General features: G+C 47.6%; 1 protein-coding gene across 1 annotated transcript; it reads right to left on the bottom strand.

Annotated features, from left to right (window-relative positions):
• Window positions 1-446: 446 nt before the first annotated feature.
• On the bottom strand, window positions 447-23521 carry cnot9 (CCR4-NOT transcription complex subunit 9). Its single transcript, XM_078227788.1, has 8 exons — window positions 23402-23521; window positions 19252-19428; window positions 17915-18030; window positions 17335-17444; window positions 13069-13178; window positions 11809-11907; window positions 5471-5562; window positions 447-3212 (listed from the first exon to the last, which is right to left on the bottom strand). Exons 1-8 carry the CDS (start codon window positions 23423-23425, stop codon window positions 3044-3046), a joined length of 897 nt encoding a protein of 298 aa, XP_078083914.1. The 5' UTR covers window positions 23426-23521; the 3' UTR covers window positions 447-3043.
• Between the last annotated feature and the right edge of the window lie 82 nt (window positions 23522-23603).

The raw sequence follows: 23603 nt of genomic DNA on the forward strand, positions 1-23603 counted from the left end.
CCCATCCCCCCCACCAGAGAATGATCGGGCCTGCCTCCCACCCCCTCACCCACCACCGATCTGAGTCAGAGAGCCGTTGGAATCTCTGAACTTACCTCTTCAGAAGCTGGAGTGCCCGAAACAGACCTTTGCCGAGCAGGTCTGTTTCGCGCTAATTCTGGACGCGCGAACGCGATGGTAAAGGGGGAAATGCTGGTAAGTTTAGGCGTCCAGCTCATTAAGTCAATTTAAATTCATGCAAATGCATTTAAATTGATGCCACGCCTGTTTTAGGCTTGGTGCCAATCACGGCCATTTTCAGGCCTTGGTAAAGGGGGAAATCGGCGCCGGCGCGGATCGCGCTATTCACCTCACGCCCGACTTTACCAAGTTTTTGCACCTGAAAATGGGCACAATGCAATGATAAAATCGGGCCCATCATGTCTCAAATTATTCCCATACATCTCTAAATGTTATCTGTTTAATTTGCATTTTAGAGATTGAATGGGGTGGGGGTGAACTTGCTGGTACTGTCACTATGAAATAAAGAGATGCACACCAGAATCTGTGAAGGGAAAAGACAAGTTAATATTTCTGCTGTAAATTACCCTGAAGGTAAACAGGATTTGGTGAGTGTATTTCCAGTATGTTTGAGTTTTTATTATATATCAATACTGTTCCAATTATCTGCAGTAACAGTCATCCCCCCTCACCCTCTGTGCCACACATTTCCATCCTTGCACACTTCACCCTGCACAGGGTGGGTATTTAACAGAGGTGATGGAGGCCTTGCCTGCCCGCTGGAGAGAGAGCCTGCTAGGGCTCTGGGTTGCCTCTCTTCAGGGAGGCCGAAGTGTCAATCAGGCATTTAACTGGGCAGCAGTGTGTCTTCCGTGGGATCAAGGACCTGGGAGTGGAGGTCCCGCCCACAGAGCTGCCAACCAGAGACTGCCCAGCACCACCGCTGGACAGGCAGTGGCTGGCGTCGATGATGCAGCCAAACGGAGGCCCAGGATTGCCGATAGACGCAGGCAGGTGATGGCAAGTAGAGTCAACTCTGAAAGGACCCCCCCCCCTCCTTCCCAATGCCCAGTCTCCCTATCAGACTCCGGGTGCCTTTGAACAAAGGACTTCCCCTGGAAGTTTGCTTTCCTGGGCTCCCTGCACGGTGAGTTACCCCTCCCCACCCACCACCGGGGCTGGATGACGCCCTTAAGTGGGCATTTATTGCTGACTTAAAGGCCTGAATTGGTGGTGGGACTGGAAGGTTGACCATGAATCTTTTCATCGTGTTCTCACTGGAGGCCGTGGTGGGGAAGAAGCAGGGTCCCCGTGAGACACCCTCCCGCCACCCAACGTGCCAGGGAGGGCATTAACCTCCATCCACAATGTGCAAGCAGGAAAAAACACACCGACAGAAATCTGCTGACCAATGGGGAATTCAGTGACTGGTGTCACGTGACACCAAGTGGACACAGAATACCAGACATTAACGCACCAAATATGGGCCACTTAACGCCTAGCTAGAGACACGGCAGTGAGGGATAATAATCAGGTAAACCAGGCAAGGGGTTAAGTGGCAACTATCATTATTATAAACATCTCAGGACCGTTATACAACTCACAGTCAACACCTTTCAACGCACCATTTTCCAAAACATTCACTGATCAGCGCGATTTACATACAGCATTTAAAAAATATTTATTACATTTAACTTTGGATATCTCCCCCAAAAAACTCTCGGGACAGAAGAATTGGCCCAGAATCGACATTCTCGTGCCATGGGATTGGGTTAGAGGAGGAGGAGAAGGAGGGGATTACTGCAAGTGTGTCCTGGAGGCGCTACAGAACCTCAGGGGCCCTGAGTCTCCTGTAAGTCAGGCTGGGGTATGTTAAGGCAGTTCGGGGTGCTGGGGTAGATGTACTCCAGTACTGGCCAGCTGCTGACCAGCAATGGCTGCACAAGGTGCTGTTGGACCTGAAAGTTCTCCCACTGGTGAAAGAAGGCTGAAAGGAGCTTCATCTGAGGCAGGGCTGAGGTGGCCTGTAGAATTCAGCCAGCCAGCCAACAACAGGGCACAAGAGAATAGATTCCCTCAAATCTCAGAACTTGTTGGGGGCCCGGGTGGGGATGAGAAAACAATCATGGAATACATGGAAGGGAATCAGTTCAAATCCTTAAGGATTAACCCCCGGGTGGTCAAGTGCATGGAGCATCTGCCCAAAGACCTGTTTTACTCACACATTCGCCACTCCTACACCCACACACCTGTACCTGGAGAGAGGCAGAGTCCACATGAACCTTGCAGCTTCACTTTGAGACTTTTCGGTTTAATAAAGCTCAGAAGAAGCGGGTGCATGGGGAGACTAATACAAAGGCAGTGTGCCTCGATGCAGGGAAGTGTGTCCCTCCCAAAAGGACTATGCGGGGAGTATGGGATTGGCACATTAACAAGGAACTATGTAGAAAGATAATGGAAGTGAGGGTTATAGCGAGGGAGGATTAATTTGAAAAATAATGAATGTTGGAACCCAACTATTCTCCAGAATATGATGCAGCAAGGCTACAGGTAGCAGAGATAAGCTGGAACCAGGACAACTCCTAATGTCAGCACTAACCCAGCCTGGACTCGGGGAAATCTGTACAAAACCTTCATCAACTGAACACCAGGTATGACTGGGTGGGAGCTAGTAGGTGGGAGTCGAAGACTGGAAGCTGATGTTGTCCAGACGGTGTCTCGGTGAACAAGCTCAGGGACGTGGTTCATCCACACTCCACGAGGAGAATGATTGCTGTTTGTCAGCGGAGAGAGACAGAGGCAAAAGACGATGAGTTGTCCAGCTGCACTCCACAGTTCACTGTCCAGCTTCTCATGAGACAAACTTCCTCGTTATTCCAGAAGATCCTTGTGGGCCTGGACAGCTTGGTCCACCTCGAGAGAGAGAGAGAGAAACGTACAAACACAGCGGCGACCTCGATCACCCCTCCCCACCCCGCCAAACCCAGGCTCTGGCAGCCACGGTGCAGGCCGGCAGCTTCACCGGGTGGGAGGATCATTTCAGTCACTGGGGCGGGAGGGGGATTCCTCGGGGGTCGGTCACCTGCCCCTCCTGGAGGTTTTTGACGAGTTGGGCCAGCCAACGCTTGGTGGTAGTGTCGTCCTTCAGCACCTGGGCAAACGTGGTGTCTTTCAGCTGGTCAGGCAGGCACTGTCGGAGCGCCTCCCTCGCCCTGCCAGAACAAAACCACACCATTCAAAACACTCTGTAACACACAGCAACACTGGACTCTCACACAAAACACTCTGTAACACACAGCAACACTGGACTCTCACACAAAACACTCTGTAACACACAGCAACACTGGACTCTCACACAAAACACTCTGTAACACACAGCAACACTGGACTCTCACACAAAACACTCTGTAACACACAGCAACACTGGACTCTCACAGCTTCAAACACATTATGGAGGGACTCTCATCCTCACAGTTAGACTCAAGCAGAAGCGGCAACGTTAAGAGTGAACCAGGATTTTGTTGCCTACAATCTGCATCTTCCCTCCCTGAAGCAGGGACTGAGGGACTGTACACTCACCAGCAACTGAATTCACACTCTACAGCACAGAAGGAGGCCATTCACTGTATTGACTTTTTGAAAGCGACCCAATTAGCCTCCGCTCTTTCATAGAATCCCAACAGTGCAGAAGAAAGCCATTCGGCCCATCGAGACTGATCCGACCACTATCCCACCCAGGCCCTATTCCCGCAACCCCACATATTTACCCTGCTAATCCCGACACTAAGAGGCAATTTAGCATGGCCAATCCACCTAACCCGCACATACAAAGAACAAAGAACAATACAGCACAGGAACAGGCCCTTCGGCCCTCCAAGCCCGCGCCGCTCCCTGGTCCAAACTAGACCATTCTTTTGTATCCCTCCATTCCCACTCCGTTCATATGGCTGTCTAGATAAGTCTTAAACGTTCCCAGTGTGTCCGCCTCCACCACCTTGCCTGGCAGCGCATTCCAGGCCCCCACCACCCTCTGTGTAAAATATGTCCGTCTGATATCTGTGTTAAACCTCCCCCCCTTCACCTTGAACCTATGACCCCTCGTGAACATCTTTGGGTTTGGGAGAAAACTGGAGCACCCGGAGGAAACCCACGCAGACACGGGGAGAATGTGCAAACTCCACACAGACAGTGACCCGAGGCTGGAATTGAACCCAGGTCCCTGGCGCTGTGAGGCAGCAGTGCTAACCACTGTGCCACCGTGCCGCCCTTTCCCCATAGCCCTGTAAATCTCTCCATTTCTTAGAACATTTATATACTCTCGAGTCATTTTATCCCATTTAAATTTGGCCTGAATTTGAAGCCAGATCTCAGCAGTGAAAGTCCAAGTGTCCTAACACTGCATCAGCCAGTCCTGTTAACAATGAACAAAAACAGAAAATGCTGGAAAATCTCAGCACATCTGACAGCATCAGGACATCCAGACTCGAAACGTTTTCTCTATTCTCTCTCCACAGATGCTTTCAGACCTGCTGAGATTTTCCAGCATCTTGTGTTTTTGTTTCAGATTCCAGCATCCGCAGTATTATGCTTTTTAACTGTTAATCTAGCTCCCTGCCCCACACACAGATTGGGGGACAGGATGGAAAGCAGTGGCGCAGGGAGAATTGTGACGCAAGCAAGCAAGCATGGGTTCAGGGGCAGATTGGTCAAAGGGCCTCTAATTTACTGAGTTTACTTCACTTCTGAATCCCTGCCTTCTCACCGTCTTGTTAAAACTCGGGTAAGAGGCTTTCCAGAGGGCGGTAGCCAACACTTAACCCATGACCAATACACAAACTGGACCAACAAGAACCTCCTCTGACCCTCCCCGAGACACTTCCTGGTTACAACCGTAAACACAGGCCACCAAAAATACAGCTCCCCTAAACAGTCATGTTACACTGTGGGAGGTGGTGGCACAGCAGTGGTATCACTGGGCTAGTAATTCCGAGACTTAGGGTAATGCTCTGGGGTCCCGGGTTCAAATCCCACAACAGCAGCTGCTGAAATTTAAATAAAGATCTGAAATGATGCCCATTAAACTATTACTGATTGTTGTAAAAGCCCATCCGATTCATCAACGTCCTTTAGGGAAGGAAATCTCCTGTCCTTACCCAGCCTGGCCTACATGTGACTGAGCAAGCCACTTAGTTCAAGGCCAGTTTATGGATGGGTAACAAGTGCCAGTCTAGCCAGCAGGCCCAGCATCCCATGAATGAAAGACAAAGCTGCCCGAGAGGGACAGGGGTAAGTGCGAGCAGCCCTGGTCTCAGTCTCCCAGTGACAATGTCTGCAGTGGGGGAGATGATGCCAGAATTACCACAAGTTGTCTTCAGGAACCGGCCACTTCGGCACAGCTCTACTTGGGTCGTTTTATGTTTCACCTGTGACTGAGGGTATCTTGTTGCTGACATGGACACACTGAACTCACCGTGGATTGTCAGAGAGACGGAGGTAGCAGCGGACAACGTGCTTCAACAGCCTGGCCGAGGGCTCTTTGGACAGCTGCAGCACCATCTTACCCTGTGTGTGGAGACAAGATAGTGTTAGAGCAGCTCGAGTGGTTGCTGGTGAGGCTGCGTCACCTGCTTCCTCCCCCCAACACCATCCTTACTGAGGTTTCAGACCCCGGGTACATCGGCCTCTCAGCTCACTCTACATGGACATCGTGGGGCCATTCAGCTGCAATCACAGACAAGCCTCTCCTGAAGCTCACAGCCACCGAGGACAGACAGTCCACCGGATCAGCGCCCCGACCACTGAAATCAGTATCCAATCCCTCCACTGCCAACACACAATGCAGCAACTCATAAAAGTCAGTTTAGCAGCACCTGCCTTGTGAGCCTGCTGTCAAGGAGGACACAAGGACAGTAACATCACCAACTCCAAACTTCCCTCCAAGTCACACAGCATCACACTTGGACACGTATCAGTCTTTCCTTCATTGTGGCTGGGTTAAAAACCCTCAACTCCCGATCCACCAACACAGAGAGAGCGCCGTCAGCCCACTGCCTGCAGCACGGAGAAAGCAGCCTCGCCAGACCGAGTGCAGCAGTTTAAGGAAATAGCTCACCACCGCTTTCTCAAAGGCAATAAATACAGCTATTCCCTCACCCAGGAACAAACATTATCCCTGGACACAGGGATCACTGAACGGCCGCTGGGACCAGTGATCCCAATCTAATTGTTTTTGATTCTTTCACAGGACGTGGGTGTCACCGGCTAGGCCAGCATTTTTGTCACCCCATCTCTAATTGCCCTTGTGCTGACGGTGCGGAGCTGCTACCTGAAACCACTGTTAAAGTTTATTTATTAGTCACAAGTAAGGCTGACATTGCAAAGAAGTTACTGTGAAATTCCCCTAGTCGCCACATTCCGGCACCTGGATTTTGACCCAGCGACAGTGAAGGAACGGTAATATATTTCCAAGTCAGGATGGTGAGTGGCTTGGAGGGGAACCTCCAGGTGGGGGTGTTTCCAGGTATCTGCTGCTGTTCTGGATGGTAGTGGTCGTGGGTTTGGAAGATGCTGTCTCAGAAATTCGTAACTGTTCAGGGATGATGGAGGGAAGGTCATTGATGAAGCAGCTGAAGATGGTTGGGTCGAGGACACTGACCCTGAGGAACTCCTGCAGAGATGTCCTGGAGCTGAGGTGATCCAATCACCACAACCATCTTCCTTTGTGCCAGGTATGACTCCAACCAGTGGAGAGCTTTCCCTCTGATTCCCATTGATTCCAGTTTTGCTAGGGCTCCTTGAAGACACAAGGGGTCAGATACGGTCTTGACATCAAGGGCAGTCACTCTCACCTCACGTTCAGTTTTGTCCATATTTGGACTAAGGTGTAATGAGGTCAGGAGTTGAGTGACTCTGGTGGAACCCAAACTGAGCTTTCATGAGCAGCTTCTTGCTGAGTAAGTGCTGCTTGTAGATGACCCCTTCCATTACTTTGCTGATGAGCAGAAGTAGGAGACTGATTGGGCAGAAACTGACCTGATTGGATTCGTCCTGTTTTTTATGGACAAGCATACCAAGGCAATTTCCAACATTGTGCATAGATACCAGTGTTTTAGCTGCACTGGAACAGCGGAGCGCAGCAAGTTCTGCGGCACACGGTTTTCAGTATCATTGCTGGAAAATTGTTAGGGCCCATAGCCTTCTGTCTTCAACCATTTCTTGATATCACATGAAGTGAATCGAACTGGTTGAAGACTGACGTCAGTGATGCTGGGAAACTCTGGAGGAGGCCAAGATGGATCATCCACTCAAGATTAATGCAAATACTTCAACCTTATCTTTTGCACTGATGTGCTGGGCTCCTCCATCATTGAGGATGGGGATATTTGTGGGGCCTCCACCTCCAGCGAGTTGTTTAATTGTCCACCACGACTGGATGTGGAAGGACTGCAGAGCTTAGATCTGATCCACTGGCTGTGGAATTGCTTGTTAATTCCAATAATTGGATGTAGATGAAAAATGAGTCTGAAACTAGCCTGCACTATAAACAGGTTTCTTTCCAAGACAGAAAAGTCAAATCACAGACTCTCCACTTTCCCCTAGACTGGGTTTATATACTCTTGCAATGATTCCTGAATCCTCCCACCATCAGGGACAGCTGTACAAATTAAAGCACGTATTCTATTGCAACACAACTTCAACATGATCATCACTTAGCTCAGATCGAGTGCATATTCTTATGCTGTTTGGCATGCAAGTAGTCCTGAGGAGATTTACTAGGTTAATTCTGGAATTGAGAGGGTTGGCTTAAGAAAAGAGACTGAGTAGACTAGGACAATACTCATTGGAATTCAGAATGAAGGGAGATCTTATAGAAACATAAGATTATGAAGGGAATCGATAAGATAAAAGCAAGGAAGTTGTTTCCACTGGTGGGTGAAACTAGAACTAGGGGGCCTAGCCTCAAAATAAGGGGAAGCAGATTTAGGACTGAGTTGAGGAGGAACTTCTTCACACAAAGGGTTGTGAATCTGTGTAATTTCCTGCCCAGTGAAGCAGTTGAGGCTACCTCATTGAATGTTTTTAAGGCAAGGATGGATAAATCTTTGAACAGTAAAGGAATTAAGGGTTATGGTGAGCGGGCGGGTAAGTGGAGCTGAGTCCACGAAAAGATCAGCCATGATCTTATTGAATGGCGGAGCAGGCTCGAGGGGCCGGATGGCCTACTCCTGCTCCTAGTTCTTAAGTTCTTATGTTAAAGCTTTACCAGGCTGACACCTCATTTTTAGGTATGCCTGGTGCTGCTCCTGGCATTCCCTCCTGCACTCTTCACTGAACCAGAGTCAATTCCCCGAGCTGGATGGTAATGCCATGAGGTTGCAGATTGTGGCCAAGTACAATTCTGCTGCTGTTGATGACCCACAGCGCCTCAAGGATGGCCTGTTTCGAGTTACTCAATCTGTTCTAAATCTATCCCATTTAGCATGGTGGTAGTGCCACAAAACACGATGGAGGTCATCATCAGTGTGCAAGCAGGACTTGGTCTCCGCAAGGACTGTGCAGTGGTCATTCCTACCGATACGGTCATGGACAAATACATCTGTGACAGATAGATTGGTGAGGATAAGGTCAAGTAGGTACTTTCCTCTGGTAGTTTCCCTCACCACCTGCCGTAGACCCAGTCTAGCAGCGACATCCTTTAGTAGCCAGCCAGCTCGGTCAGTAGTGCTGCTACCGAGCCACTCTTGGTGAGGAGGACATTGAAGTCTCCACCCAGAGTACGCTGAAGGACATGGAACTCAGCAGGAGATTTCCTTGCCCATGTCTGACCTGATGCCACGAGACTTCATAGCATCCAGAGTAAATGTTGAGAATGCCCAGGGCAGCTTCCTCCCGACTGTGTACCATTGTGCCACCTCTGCCAGGTCTGTCCTGTTAGTGAGACAGAACATACTCATGGATAGTGATGGTGGTGTATTTTTTTATTTATTTCATTTCTGGAATTGCCCTTGGGAAGGTGGTAGTGAGCTGCCTTTTTGAACGGCTGCAGTTCCTGCGGTGCAGGTACACCCACAGTGCTGTTAGGGACAGAATTCCATGGTTTTCTCTGGGACATTGTACGGTATGATCCCATGAGTGTGACTATGTCAGGCTGCTGCTGGACTAGTCTGTCAGACAGCTCTCCCAATCTTGGCACAAGCTCCCAGATGATGCAAGAGATGACAGGGCTGGGTTTGCTGTTGCTGTTTCCGGTGCCTGGGTCGATGCTGGTCCACCCAGTTTCATTCCTTTTAGACTTTGTAGAGGTTTGATATAACTGAGCTCGGCCATTTCAGAGGGCAATGAAGAATCAACCACATCGCTGGGGGTCTGGAGTCACATGCAGGCCAGACCAGATAAGAACAGCACATTTCCTTCCCTAAAAGGACATCAGTAAGCCAGAATGTTTTTTTTAAAAAATGGTTTCATGGTCATTATTATGGAGGCTACAGGCTATTGAATACAGGAGTTGGAATGTCTTGTTGAAGTTGTACAAGACATTGGTACGGCCACACTTGGAATACTGTGTACAGTTCTGGTCACCCTATGATAGAAAGGATATTATTAAACTAGAAAGAGTGCAGAAAAGATTTACTAGGATGCTACCGGGACTTGATGGATTGAGTTATAAGGAGAGGTTGGATAGACTGGGACTTTTTTCTCTGGAGCGTAGGAAGCTGAGGGGTGACCTTATAGAGGTTTACAAAATAATGAGGGGCATAGATCAGCTAGATAGTCAATATCTTTTCCCAAAGGTAGGGGAGTCTAAAACTAGAGGGCATAGGTGAGAGGGGAAAGATACAAAGGTGTCCGGAGTGGTGAGTGTCTGGAACAAGCTGCCAGAGGTAGTAGTAGAGGCGGGTACAATTTTGTCTTTTAAAAAGCATTTAGATAGTTACATGGGTACGATGGGTATCGAGGGATATGGGCCAAATGCAGGCAATTGGGATTAGCTTAGGGATTTAAAACAAAAAGGGCGGCATGGACAAGTTGGGCCGAAGGGCCTGTTTCCATGCTGTAAACCTCTATGACGAGCTTTTAATTCCAAATTTATTAATTGAATTTAAATTCCACCAGCTGCCATGGTGGGATCTGAACGTGTGTCGCAGAACATTAGCCTGGGCCTCTGGATTACTATTCTCTCCTACTATTCCCTCTATTATTCGCTTCCCTAACCCTCAAGGACATCACGACTACTCCTATTGTCCCTTAAGCTACGATCAATCAGCTCAGAGGTCAGATATCAAACCTGAAACCACCCATCAGGAAATGGGCAAGAACAACAAAATTATTTTTGTCCTGGGAGATTTTAATTCTCATCATCCCTCTCACTATAACCAAGCCCGCAACCCTCTGTGATCTCTACACTCCGCCGGTTCTGGTCACCTGCACACCCCCAGGTGGAGTCGCTCCACCATTGGCAGCCCTGTCTTCAGCTGCCTGAGCCCCAAGCTCAGGAATTCCCGCCCTAAACCTCCTCACCTCCCTTTTCTCCGGAGATACTTCTTAAAACCCACCTCTGTTCAAGTCAAACAAGGAAAACTGATAAATGAGGTGGAAGAATTATCAAGATGGAGACAATTTTAAAAATTGCAGAGGCCTTTAATGACACCCACCATGAGTAAAAAGCCTCATGGAGAGACGGGGAATCCTGAACCGGTCGAGAATGAGATCAGTGAGGTTATGATGTTTAAACGATCCAATGGAACAAGTAGGATCCTTGTACTTTTACTTCAGGCTGTTTTTTTCAAAAGTTTATTTATCAGTGTCACAAATAGGCTTACATTAACACTGCAATGAAGTTACTGTGAAAATCCCCCAGTCGCCACACTCCGGCGCCTGTTCAGGTACACTGAGGGAGAATTTAGCATGGCTGATGCACCCTAACCAGCACATCTTTTGGACCGTGGGTGGAAACTGGAGCACCCAGAGGAAACCCACGCAAACACGGGGAGAACATGGAGACTCCACACAGACCCACTTGAACTCGGGTCCCTGGTGCTGTGATGCAGCAGTGCTAACCACTGTGCCACCGTGCCGCCCCAGTACGGCATGTGGATGTGTCTGGTGAATGGCCAATGTAGTTTCCGTTACTACAAAGGAGGAAAGTACTGGACAGTTACAGGAATGTTAGTTTAGTATCTGTGGGAGATAAAATAATGGAGCAATTGAAGAAAAAATGACCACGTATCTGATAAAAGATCAAACAGAAATAAATAGCACAGATTTCAAAAAGGGACAATTGTGTTTGATAAACCACTATTCTCTCATTAGGTTGGATGGGTGAAGAAGGTAACTGCAGCCCTCAACAACTAACTCTGCTTTACTCGACAAACAGAGGCAGAGGTAGGGGGAAGATGGGAGGGATGGAGAAGTCGCGAACTCAAAGGGAAACCGCGAGAATGGCCTCTTTCTGCACTGTAGGATTCTATGATTCTATATGGTACAGGGAAGGACATTGAAACAGGTAGAATCAATGGGTTGGAAGAACATTGTAACTGGGTCAAAGTCCTAGAAAGTGCTCCTCAACAGCATTGTAGGTGTATCCACATCAAATTGACTGCAGCACTTCACGGTGGTGGCTCAACATCACCTTCTCAAGGGCAATTAGGAATGGGCAACGTATCCCGGCGGAGGGAGGGATGAATAACTGACTGACTGAATAAATAAATAAGTGTAGGTGAAGTGTCAGGCATGTATTATAAAAGGCACATTCTCTCATTCGCAACATCAGCCCAAGACAGGGCATCACTGCCCACTCTTTCAGCTCACCAGAATCATGGCCACATGAGAGAATCTTTCGTATGTTTGACAAATGTAAGCCAGACCTGTGTCGTCCAACAGGATCTTCTGCAAGATAAAAGTTGCAACCTGGGGACCAGAACAAGAGGAGAGGTTACACAAATTAAAACAAGAACACCTGAGCCAGCTGCTGAGAGAGAGCATGTACTGCTTCCTGCAGGGGGGGGGAATAAAGATCTCTGCTTGCACCCAATGCCCACAACCACACCCCCACAACATGTCAACTGCCTAAAACGTGCCGGTTCATCGGGGAAAACGTCAGACAGTCTGACACACTGTTCACCAGCAGAAAGGATACCATCAACCAGAGACCCACAGAACACGTTTCCCCCTCAAGGCAGCTACTGAAGGCAGCAGAGTGACAGTGGGGATATTAGAGAGGGGCTTCTGGGTTAATCAGTGAGGGCGAGTGCTGTATCAGAGAGTGGATGTTACAGAGAGACGTTTATATGATGTTTCAGAGAGTGGGTTTAAACAATATCTTGCTCAGCTAGAATATTTCATTGGCACATGAAAAGGCTGCATTATATGGTCTACCTGAGAGAGAGGGTGTGTTAATTGCATATTAACCGGGTGTTTAATTTTAATTGAGGTGGTGAGCATTAACTAGGGTCTCAGCTGTGTTCCTATAACTAGGTTAATGTCCATCACTTGAATACAATTAGACACCCAATGATTTGATTTATTGTCACATGTATTGGAATACAGTGAAATGTATTGTTTCTTGCGCGCTACACAAAGCATACCGTTCATAGAGAAGGAAAGGAGAGGGTGCAGAATGTAGTGTTACAGTCATGGCTAGGGTGTAGAGAAAGATCAACTTAATGCAAGGTAAGAGTTTGATGGCAGTGGGGAAGAAGCCGTTCTTGGGTTGGTTGGTACGTGACGATGAATAGAAAATTAACACAAGGTCAAAGCAAATTACTGCGGATGCTGGAATCTGAAACCAAAAGAGAAAATGCTGGAAAATCTCAGCAGGTCTGGCAGCATCTGTAAGGAGAGAAAAGAGCTGACGAGCTTTGACAAAGGGTCGTCTGGACTCGAAACGTCAGCTCTTTTGTCTCCTTACAGATGCTGCCAGACCCGCTGAGATTTTCCAGCGTTCTCTCTCTTTTGGTGGGCACAAGGGTCTAGTATAATTATATATAAACCTGCACAGAACTGTAATAATGGAACTCCTACAACTGCCATCTCCCTCCCCACCTTCTCCCACATGACAACAGCACCCACCGTTTTAGACAATTCACTTCCTGATTCCATAATCCGTAGACAGAGAGGAATAATTTCAGTTGTCAAGAGGAAGTTGATGACTTCCTGTTCATCTGTTTTTACTAAGGCTCCTGCAGAAAGAAGGACAAGGAACGGATTAAAAAACAACAAACCAAAATGTGAGGTAATGCATTTTGGAAGGTCTAATACAAATAGGAAATATACAGTAAATGACAGAACCCTTAAGAGTATTGATAGACAGAGGGATCTGGGTGTACAGGTACACAGGTCACTGAAAGTGGCAATGCAGGTGGAGAAGGTAGTCATGAAGGCATACGGCATGCTTGCCTTCATCGGCCAGGATATTGAGTTTAGAAATTGGCAAGTCATGTTGCAGCTTTATAGAATCTTAGTTAGGCCGCACTTGGAATATAGTGTTCAATTCTGGTCGCCGCACTACCAGGAGGATGTGGAGGCTTTGGAGAGGGTGCAGAAAAGATTTACCAGGATGTTGCCTGGTATGGAGGGCATTAGCTATGAGGAGAGGTTGGAGAAACTTGGTTTATTCTCACTGGAGCGACGGAGGTTGAGGGGCGACCTGATAGAAGTCTACAAGATTATGAGAGGCATGGACAGAGTGGATAGTCAGAAGCTTTTTCCCAGGGTGGAAGAGTCAATTACTAGGGGGCACAGGTTTAAGGTGCGAGGGGCAAGATTTAAAGGAGATGTACGAGGCAGATTTTTTTTACAGACGGTGGTGGGTGCCTGGAACTTGTTGCCGGGTGAGGTAGTGGAAGCGGTTACGGTAGTGACTTTTAAGGAGCGTCTTGACAAATACATGAATAGGATGGGAATAGAGGGATATGGTCCCCGGAAGGGTAGGGGGCTTTAGTTCAGTCGGGCAGCATGGTGGGTGGAGGGCCGAAGGGCCTGTTCCTGTGCTGTAATTTTCTTTGTTCTTTCTTCACAGTCGGCACGCAGTCGACCGGAGCTGGAACATCACACAAACTGCAATGCTGGGGAGGAGAATCGGTTAAGGAATGGGGAAGGAAGCTGGAATTCCAGTTTCCACTCAAACCACATGTGCAGAATGAGCTACGTTTATACAAAATACTGTGGATGCTGGAAATCTGAGAAGCAGAAAGTGCTGGAAAATCTCAGCAAGTTTGTGGGAAGAGAAAGAATTAATATCTGCAAGGAGAGAAAAGAGCTGATGTTTCAAGTCTAGATGACCGTTTGTCAGAGCTTTGACAAAGGGTCATCTGGACTCGAAACGTCAGCTCTTTTCTCTCCTTACAGATGCTGCCAGATCTGCTGAGATTTTCCAGCATTTTCTCTTTTGGTTTCAGATTCCAGCATCCGCAGTAATTTGCTTTTATCCAGAGTTAACATCATGTTGAATATGTGGTACTAGTGTATCTTTAAGAAATGTATTTTTTTTTCTAAATCATGTTCTCTGCGGTTAAGCAACTTTGGGGGTTTTTTTCATTGTTGTCGGGCTGTCTGGTTAGAAGTCCTTTTATTGCCGCTTCAGTGGTTTAAATGGGGTTTTGTTTAGGTACTTTCTAGGATCTTTTATGACCCTGCATTGTTAGGGGGAAGACTGATTGACAAGTCAAAGTCAGGTGGTTCCTCCCCAGAAGAATTCAAGGACTTACTTTCAGTTTTAGTTTAGAGGAGGGTGGAGGGTGAAAAGAAGTGTTTCTCTCTCTCCCCCTGTTTTTGCAAATTCTGCTGTTAGCTGGAAGCAAGGTTCCTGGCCTTCCAGGAGTGGAAAATCTGCTGCTGGTGGTTGGCTTGCCCAGAGTCTCTCTCTCTCTCTCCCTGGTGTTTTGGGAAGCTGTTCTGACTTCAAGCTGCTCTGTGTGTTTATCAAGAGGCTGCTGGAAGTTACAAGGCTGGGAAGTCAGAGTTTCAATTCTCTAACCAAAGGATCACTTGAGCATTCACATTCTCTGTGCTAAACCTGTGGCAAGGGTTTTGTATAGGGAAGCTTGTTTGGTTGGAACATTTCCTATACTATGTTAAGGGCTATATAATATATATATTTTTAAATAACTGATGAAAGTTATTGGTAATTTTCTTTCTATCCATATTAACTATATTCTTAAATAAACTTTGCTTGATAAAAGCTCGCTGGTGGGTCAGTTGAATCAGACCTGAAGTGAAACATCTCATGCTCAGCCTATCCAAATTCAAATAGCAAAACTTACGATCCAGGCTGACTTCATAAAACACTTTGGGGTTTCTGACCTGAATTATAATATGATGACACTTCTTGTCCCTTCTGCAGCTAATCTTCCAATTAGGTACATCACAATTATCTTGACTCAACACCGTTTTAACAATTTCAGACCATGAAAGACAAATGGCATGCTAGCCTTGAGTGTTCAGGGGATTGGAGTACAAGAGTAAAGAAGTCCAGCAACAATTGTACAGGGTTTTGGAGGGATCACATCTGGAATACCGTATGCAGCTGATCTCCACATTTTGGGAAGGGTATACTGGCATTGGAGGCATTACAGTAGAAGGTTCATTCGATTGATAGCTGGGATGAGGGGGTTGTCCTAAGATCAGAAGCTGAGTTTATATTTGCTGGACTTTAGAAGAATGAGAGGCGACCTATGGAAGTCTACAATATTCTTGATAGGGTGGACACAGAGATTATTTCCACTGGTCAGGGAATCTAAAACATGGGGGCACAGTCTTGGGATAGAGGGCTAAGGTGAGGAGAAATTACTTTGTTGTGAATCCTTTGAATTTTAGAAGGTTGTGGATGCTCTGTTGTCAAATAGATTTAAAGGCAGATTTTTGGTCTCTCAGGAAATTAAGGCAGGAAAGTGGAGTCCAAGATCAGCCATGATCGTATTGAATGGTGAAGCGGCTCGATGGTCCACTCATGTTCTGGTCTTTGTTTTCTGTCCTCCATTTTGATTTCTCTTGGCCGAGTATTAGTCTGTATCGTGTTTTCAGACAGACCTGTTCATCATTCTGCATTAACACCTACTCTGGATCAATGCTTTGTTTCTTTACTACCAGCATTACCACTCCTTTTGCTTTTTGTTCCATGACATCTTGTGTCCATTTAATCTCTCCTAACACTCTACTCTGTCCCAAACTTCCCCTTTGTTCAACCTGACATTTCATTTCACCTTCAATAGTAGAAAGAACATCAGATTTCTACTTCCCCTCAGACCCGCAGTGGAATCACAGTGGACTCTATTTCTCTCTCCACAGATACAGCCATTTTTGAATATCAGTGATGGTCCGTTGACCCAAACTGGGAAACAGAGATAAAAGCTAAACACTGCAGATACTTGAAATCTCAAATAAAAGCAGAAAACGCTGGGGGAGAAAAATCAGCAGGTCCCGCAGCATCTGTGGAGAGAGAGAAACAGAGTTAACGGCCGGAATTCTCCAGCCGTTCACGCTGCGCCATTGCTGTCAGAGAGGACAGAGAATTTGGTGCTCAGTCAAATCTCCGTTGACTGCAGCGGGATGGGAGAATCCCGTGGCATGAATGGCTGGAGAACCCTGGCCCACACTGAGTCCAATATGACTCTTCTTTAGAGCACGATAGCAGAGGAGTTGGTGAAGATTATGTCTGGCCAACGGATGGGGGAAAGAGATTGTGTTAGCCAACGGAAAAGGGGCCGGAGAAGGGTCAATGTGGTTGTAATTTCTGATTCACATCACTTTAGCATCTACACGTAGGACATCCATCTCAATGAACGAATGGAGGGTTTCCAGCTTCAGTGAAACCACAGCACAGAACACTTCAGCATCATGAGAGACAAGCATTCTTTCTGGTTGTATCACAGCTTGGTACGGCTCCTGCTCTGCCCAAGACCGCAATAAACTACACCCTTTGTGAACGAAGCCCAGTCCATCACTCAAACCAGCCTCCCATCCACTGACTCTGTCTACACTTCCCGCTGCCTCGGAGAAGCAGCCAGCATAATTAAGGACCCCACACACCCTGGACCTTCTTCCGTCGGGAAAAAGATGGAAAAGTCTGAGGTCACGTACCAACCAACTCAAGAACCGCTTCTTCCCTGCTGCCATCAGACTTTTGAATGGACTTCCTCGTGTCAAGTTGATCTTTCTCTACACCCTAGCTATGACTGTAACACCACATTCTGCACTCTCTCGTTTCCTTTTCTATGAACGGTATGCTTTGTCTGTATAGCGCGCAAGAAACAGTACTTTTCACTGTATCCCAGTACACGTGACAATAAATCAAATCAAAGAGTCTAAATCCTGCCAAACAGAAAGCAGAGTGCTTACCTATGACACCCAGGCTGGTGAGTCGCAGATACTCAAAGGGTCTCGTCTTACTGACAGTGTGCAAGAACGGATAGAGGAAGAGTGGGATGTGAGCTGCTAGAAATGCTGACCTGGGAACGCAAGAGAAAACACAATTTGTTACAAATCCTGCGTGGATTAGTCTTTGCACTCAGGCACTGCCCCACTGAGTTCACCAGAACCTCACTGGGGCTAAAGGAGATAGAGATTATGAGGCTCTGTAAGACCTCACTTCAGAGATCTCACCCACTTAAATTCAGACCCGAGAATCATGAGACATTGACAAATCACTCGGAAATGAGCGTAAAGTGTCGAGTTTACTGAAGCAGATTCAAAGCTACAGAGCTTACACCAAAAGCTGCACAAAGAGTAGACAAACAATCCACCCGAGCCAAGTGACCTGTCACAGGAATCACTCTTCCTTTTCCAACTGCAATAACTATTCTCTCTTTTTTAGTATCTTTTACACCCTTTTTCAACACAAGACTCCCCAGTCTTAGACCGCAGCGGGAAATAAAATGCAGAGAAGAGGAAGGGCTTGTGGAAGCAGAGATAATGTTACCTGGTTTCTGGGTGTGATGCCACACATTGTAATAATGCGAGTGCGTTACATACACGGTTAGACTGATGAGCCGTCAGTGTTGGAGGATTGATAGAAGGGTAAATATTTACAATCTCCTGGAAAAAAGAAATGTAAAGAGCAAATCACATTAACCCCAAAGTAGGTAGTGAAGTGGCTGAGAGAGACTACAGTATGATCAAGCCTACATCGAATGAACCTGCCAAGTAACCGCCTCCCCCCCCCGCCCCCCCCCCCGCCACCCCCTACCCCCCCCCCCCCCCCTCCCCCCCGCACCCCCCTACCCCCACCACCCCCAACCCATTCTTCTAAATTCCAACAAGTATAGCCCTCTCTACTCAGTCTCTCCTCATGAGCCAACCCTCTCAACTCCGGAATCAACCGAGTGAATCTCCTCTGCACCCCCTCCAGTGCCAGTATATCCTTTCTCAAGTAAGGAAACCAAAACTGTCCACGGGAGCAAAGTCACAGAAGAGAAACTGAACAAATACAGTCAACAAGGAGCTGGGATTTTTTTTTGCAGGATTCAGGCATTGCTGGGAAGGTCAGCATTTATGACCGATCTCCAATTGTCTGTGAGATTGAACGGAGAGACATGCTGGGCCATTTCAGAAAATGGACAAGACTCAACCACGTTGCTGGAGTCACCTACAAGCAACATGGGGAAAGGGAAACAGGTTTCCTTATCCAAAGGACATTGCTGAACCTCAGTCCAATCATGGTCATTTCCATTGTTCCGTTTAAATTCCAGGGTTATTTAGAGTTTGGAGTTTCACAGCACAGAAAGAGGCCCTTCGGCCCATCATGTCTATGCTGGCCAGCAAGTACCTATCTATCCTAATCCCATTTTCCAGCATTTGGGCCCATAGCTGTGTGTGCTATGGTGTTTCAAGTGCTCATCTAAATCCTTCTTAAATGTTGTGAGGGTTCCCACTGGTTCATAAAACAGAGCGACACCTAAAGTGTGGGTTCAATTCCTGCACTGGCTGAGGTTATTCATAAACACTCCACCTTTACAACCTTGTCCCTTGCCTGAGGTGTGGTATTCCTCAGGTTAAATCACCACCAACTGTTCCCCTCAAAAGGTCATCTGGAACAATGGTAACCTTACCTTACCTTTTAGATACAAAGTAAAGCTCCCTCTACACTGTCCCCATCAAACACTCCCAGGACAGGTACAGCAGAGTAAAGCTCCCTCTACACTGTGCCCATCAAACACTCCCAGGACAGGTACAGCATGGGGTTAGATACAGCTGAAGCTCTATGCTACCCCATGGCTGGGAGGGAATGACAAGATTAGATATGTACGGCACCATTACCTGTAGGAGGGCAGCAATGGTTCCAAAGGAGTGCCAGAGCATGGGGGCCAAGTCAGGCACCGACTCCCTCTTCTTGCTGAGTTCTAACAAGGCATTTTCCCGGGTCTCAGGGCTTGACAGCTCGTTGATCCACTGGTAAATCTTCTCACGATCCACCTGAGCCAGCGTAGTAACCGGCTGTGTGCAGAACAAGGAGAGAAATCAACAGGCAGATCAGCATCATGACAAGTGAATGACACTGAATAGAAGTGGCTGCAGCACAACAGGCCATTCAGCCTTTCGGGTCTGTGCTGTCCCACTGCCACAGCAACTCAGCTCGTCCCACACTTTCTCTCGAGCTGTCTACCCAATTTCCCTTTGAAAAGCCATGGCCGAATCCACCTCCATCACTCTCAGGTAGCGTATTGACAGCAACCAGGTTTCCAGTATCCATTGTGTCTTATCCACAGTTCCCAATGCCTACTCCATTCACGCCGATCTCAGGCAGTTGGCTATATCTGGCAAACAACACTAACTATTTGCCACTATCATAGCAACCAATTACCGAGGTACGGCTTACAATACATAAAGCATGCCACCTACTTTTGGGCTGTTACTTGCTAACCACCCTACAATAATTAGTGAGGGGTAATGTTGTGTTTTTAATGTGTCCAGGGCTCCATGGAGTTGGCACTGCTGTGAATCTCCCTCTGGCAGCAGAATGGAGTTTTCTGTTGCTGCTTCTCTCGGTTACCACAGGAACAGAGCGAGAGTTCCAGCTCACACCAGTGACTGCTGGAGTCTATAGGAATCACACCTCCATGGGTAAACCCCATTGCAACATTAAATATTCTTCAAGGATTTAGCACAGCAGATGCCAAGACGCTGTTCCACTTGTTGGAGACTCTAGAACTCAGTGCCATGATCTCATGATAAGGGTCTGGCCAAAGAGAAATGTCTTCATTCTGGGATTGTGAATCTTTGGAATTCTCTGCTCCAGAGCTGTGAATACGTCGCCATTCATGACCGATTGATTGAATTTTGGACACAAAGAGGATCAAGGATGAGAAAATAAAGCTGGTGTACACGGTCAGCTGTTGCAGCAAGTTGAGGGGCCGAATGGCCAACTTGTTACATTAACAAGAGTTCACCCACAATCGGTGGTGGGCTCTGAACCAGATACATGGGAGCAGCAGCAAGGCCCCAACCTTTGGCTGCGACATTAAACCGAGGCCCAGTCAGTACTCTCGGCTGCATGCAAAAGATCCCATTTTGAAAATAAAGCCAGGGGGTGGGGGGGGTTGGTGTGTGTGTGTGTGGGGTGGTTTCACTCTGCTGCCCTGACCATTATTTGCCCCTCTACCAATATGTTAAATTTGCTCCTTATCACATTGTTTTAGGATGAGCTGAGGTCGCGTAAGGCACTACAGTGACAGGGGCTCTTGCTTAACATCGGCCCCACATACAGCTCATAGTTGATGGGTGGATTCCCTTTAACATTGAGCACTGAATCTCCTGCTCCACCTGACTGTAATTTACCGTAATTAGTGGAATTAATTCATTACAGTAATTAGCAGCTGCACACTGCAATGCATTACAAGCTTCCAGCTGTAATACACGAGTCTTTAACATTCATTACACAAGCCCAGGATATAATGATTTAAATTCAGACAACTCCACTTTATTTTTCATGGGGGGTGAACATCACCGACAGTATTCGTTTCCCATCTATAATTGTCCTTGAATTGAATGTTTTGTTAGACCATTTCAGAGGGTTATGAAGAGTCAGATGTCTTCTCTTTTTTGGTGATCATTCGTTAACTCCGTGTCACTGGTCACGGGTTCTGTGGGCCCTTGCGTGGCTGATGAGCTCACTAGAGCCACACCTTCGACCGCACACTTGGCGGGTGTTTCCAGGAGATGGGTTCAATCCTTGGACTCTAGATCACTGGTATTTCTTTCTCAAGCTCCTTTTCCAGGCCTCCTCTTACCACAGGGTATCTTCAAAGAATTGTGTCCCTTCAATCAGGAGATTCCTCCAAGTCGGTCTCTCCTGACCAAGGGTCTCCTAAGCCTCTATGTTCTATTTCTTGAGGTAAGTACTCAGGGTATCTTGAAGTGCTTCCGTCATCCTCCTCTTGTGTGGGAGTCTTTCTTGAGCTGGGCAAAGATGATTCGCTTTGGCAGATTATTGATGCTACACCACACTGATTATTAACTAAAATAAGCAGCTGATTATTAATTACAGCTACTATTGCATTAACGTAATTAGATTTGGATTATTAATCTAATAGGGCACTGATTATATATTCAATAATATCCTGATCATTGATGCAACAGGCCACAGACTGTTATAGTATCCTGATTATTAACATTAATTGAAATCTTCAAGGAGCAGGAGTCTGAGTATGACTAAGAAGAAGCTGGTTTTAATGTAATAGGACTGAGCATTGTTGATAATAGGATCCTCATTATTGATGCACTCAAGATTCCTATTATTTCATATCACAGAATCCCTACAGTGCAGGAGGCCATTTGGCCCACCAAGCCTGCACCGACAACAATCCCACCTAGGCCCTATCCCTGGAACGCCATCTATCTGCCCTGCTAATTCCCCTGACACTAATGGGCAATTTACCGTAGCCAATCAACCAAACTTAAAGAAAAGTTTATTTATTAGTCACAAGTAGGGCTTACATTGACACTGCAATGAAGTTACTGTGAAATTCCCCTAATCACCACACTCCAGCACCTGTTCGGGTCAACGCACCTAACTAGCACATCTTTCATACTGTGGGAGGAAACCAGAGCACCCAGGGGAAACTCTCTCAGACATGTGGAACATGCAGACTCCACACAGACAGGGGGAGAACATGCAGAGGCAGCACTGCTACTTCATAGTGCCAGGGACCCGGGTTCAATTCCCGGCTTGGGTCACTGTCTGTGTGGAGTTTGCACATTCTCCCCGTGTCTGTGTGGGTTTCCTCCGGGTGCTCCGGTTTCCTCCCACATTCTGAAAGACGCACAGGTTAGGTGCATTGACCCGAACAGGTGCCAGAGTGTGGCAACTAGGGGAATTTCACAGTAACTTCATCGCAGTGTTAATGTTACTTATGACTAATAAATAAACTTTACTTTTACTTTAGACTCCACACAGTCACCCAAGGCCAGAATTGAACCTGGGTCCCCGGTGCTGTGAGGCAGCAGTGATAACCACTATGCCAACATGCCATCCCAAATAATCATGATTATTGCTGCATTATGATCCCAATTGTAGAAATCTTATTGCTTCAATAAAAATAAAAACTACACCGATTGAAAGGTTTTTCTGCAGCAGTAATTGGGTTTCAGAGAGTAGTCCATTAGGGCTCGGCTTCCAACAAAAAATACAATTACTAAGGGGTCTCGCAGGGATGGCACAGTGGTTAGCACTGCTGCTGCACAATGCTAACCACTGTGCCGGGTTCGAGTCCGGCCTTGGGTCACTGTCTGTGTGGAGTTTGCACATTCTCCCCGTGTCTGCGTGGGTTTCCTCCGGGTGCTCCTGTTTCCTCCCACAGTCGGAAAGACATGCTGGTTAGGGTGCATTGGCCGTGCTGAATTCTCCCTCGGTGTACCCGAACAGGTGGCGACTAGGGGGATTTCACAGCAACTTCATTGCAGTGTTAATGTAAGCTTACTTGTAACACTTAAAAACTAGATAGGGAGAAGCTGTCCCCGCTTGGCAAGGGGCACAGATTTAAAATAACTGGAAAAAGTGAGATAAGGAAAAGGTTTTCAACCAATGAGTGGTTAAGAACTGGGACTCTCAGTCACTGTGTGTGGTGGAGGCAGAATTGGACTGTTATCTGAAGAGGAAGAACGCGCGGAGATAGAGAGAAGGTGGGGGGATGATTCCAGGTGAATTGCTCATTCGGAGAGCTGGTACAGACACGATGGGCTGAATGGCCTCTTTCTGCGCTCTGACTGTTCGGATCTGGCGGGGGTGAAGCTCTGAGACACAGACAGGGAGGGAGAGGAGCCGGCAGCGGCGATCAGGGAGGAGAGGGCGGCCCAGTCAGAGCGGCCCGAGCCGGCCTCAAGCCCCGGCCCCAGGCCCGCAGCCTCGCTCTCCCTCCCGCGCCCCGGGCCTCCCGCAGACAGCGCCCGGGCCCCCCGGTGCCGCACTCACCGCGCCCGCCCCCAGGCTGTGCATCTTCCGCTCCTCCCGCCGCCGGATCCCCGGAATCTTCACATCGACACCCCGAGGCCGCGCGCCCGCGCCACTCGCACTCTGACCCCTCACCCCTGACCCCTCACCCCAACAACAACCCCCCAAACCCCACTAAAACACAGCAATAATCACCGCCCCGCTTCGCAATGACAATCCCCTC

This window comes from Mustelus asterias, chromosome 14 (genome assembly GCF_964213995.1).
Source record: "Mustelus asterias chromosome 14, sMusAst1.hap1.1, whole genome shotgun sequence".
Lineage (NCBI taxonomy): Eukaryota > Metazoa > Chordata > Chondrichthyes > Carcharhiniformes > Triakidae > Mustelus > Mustelus asterias.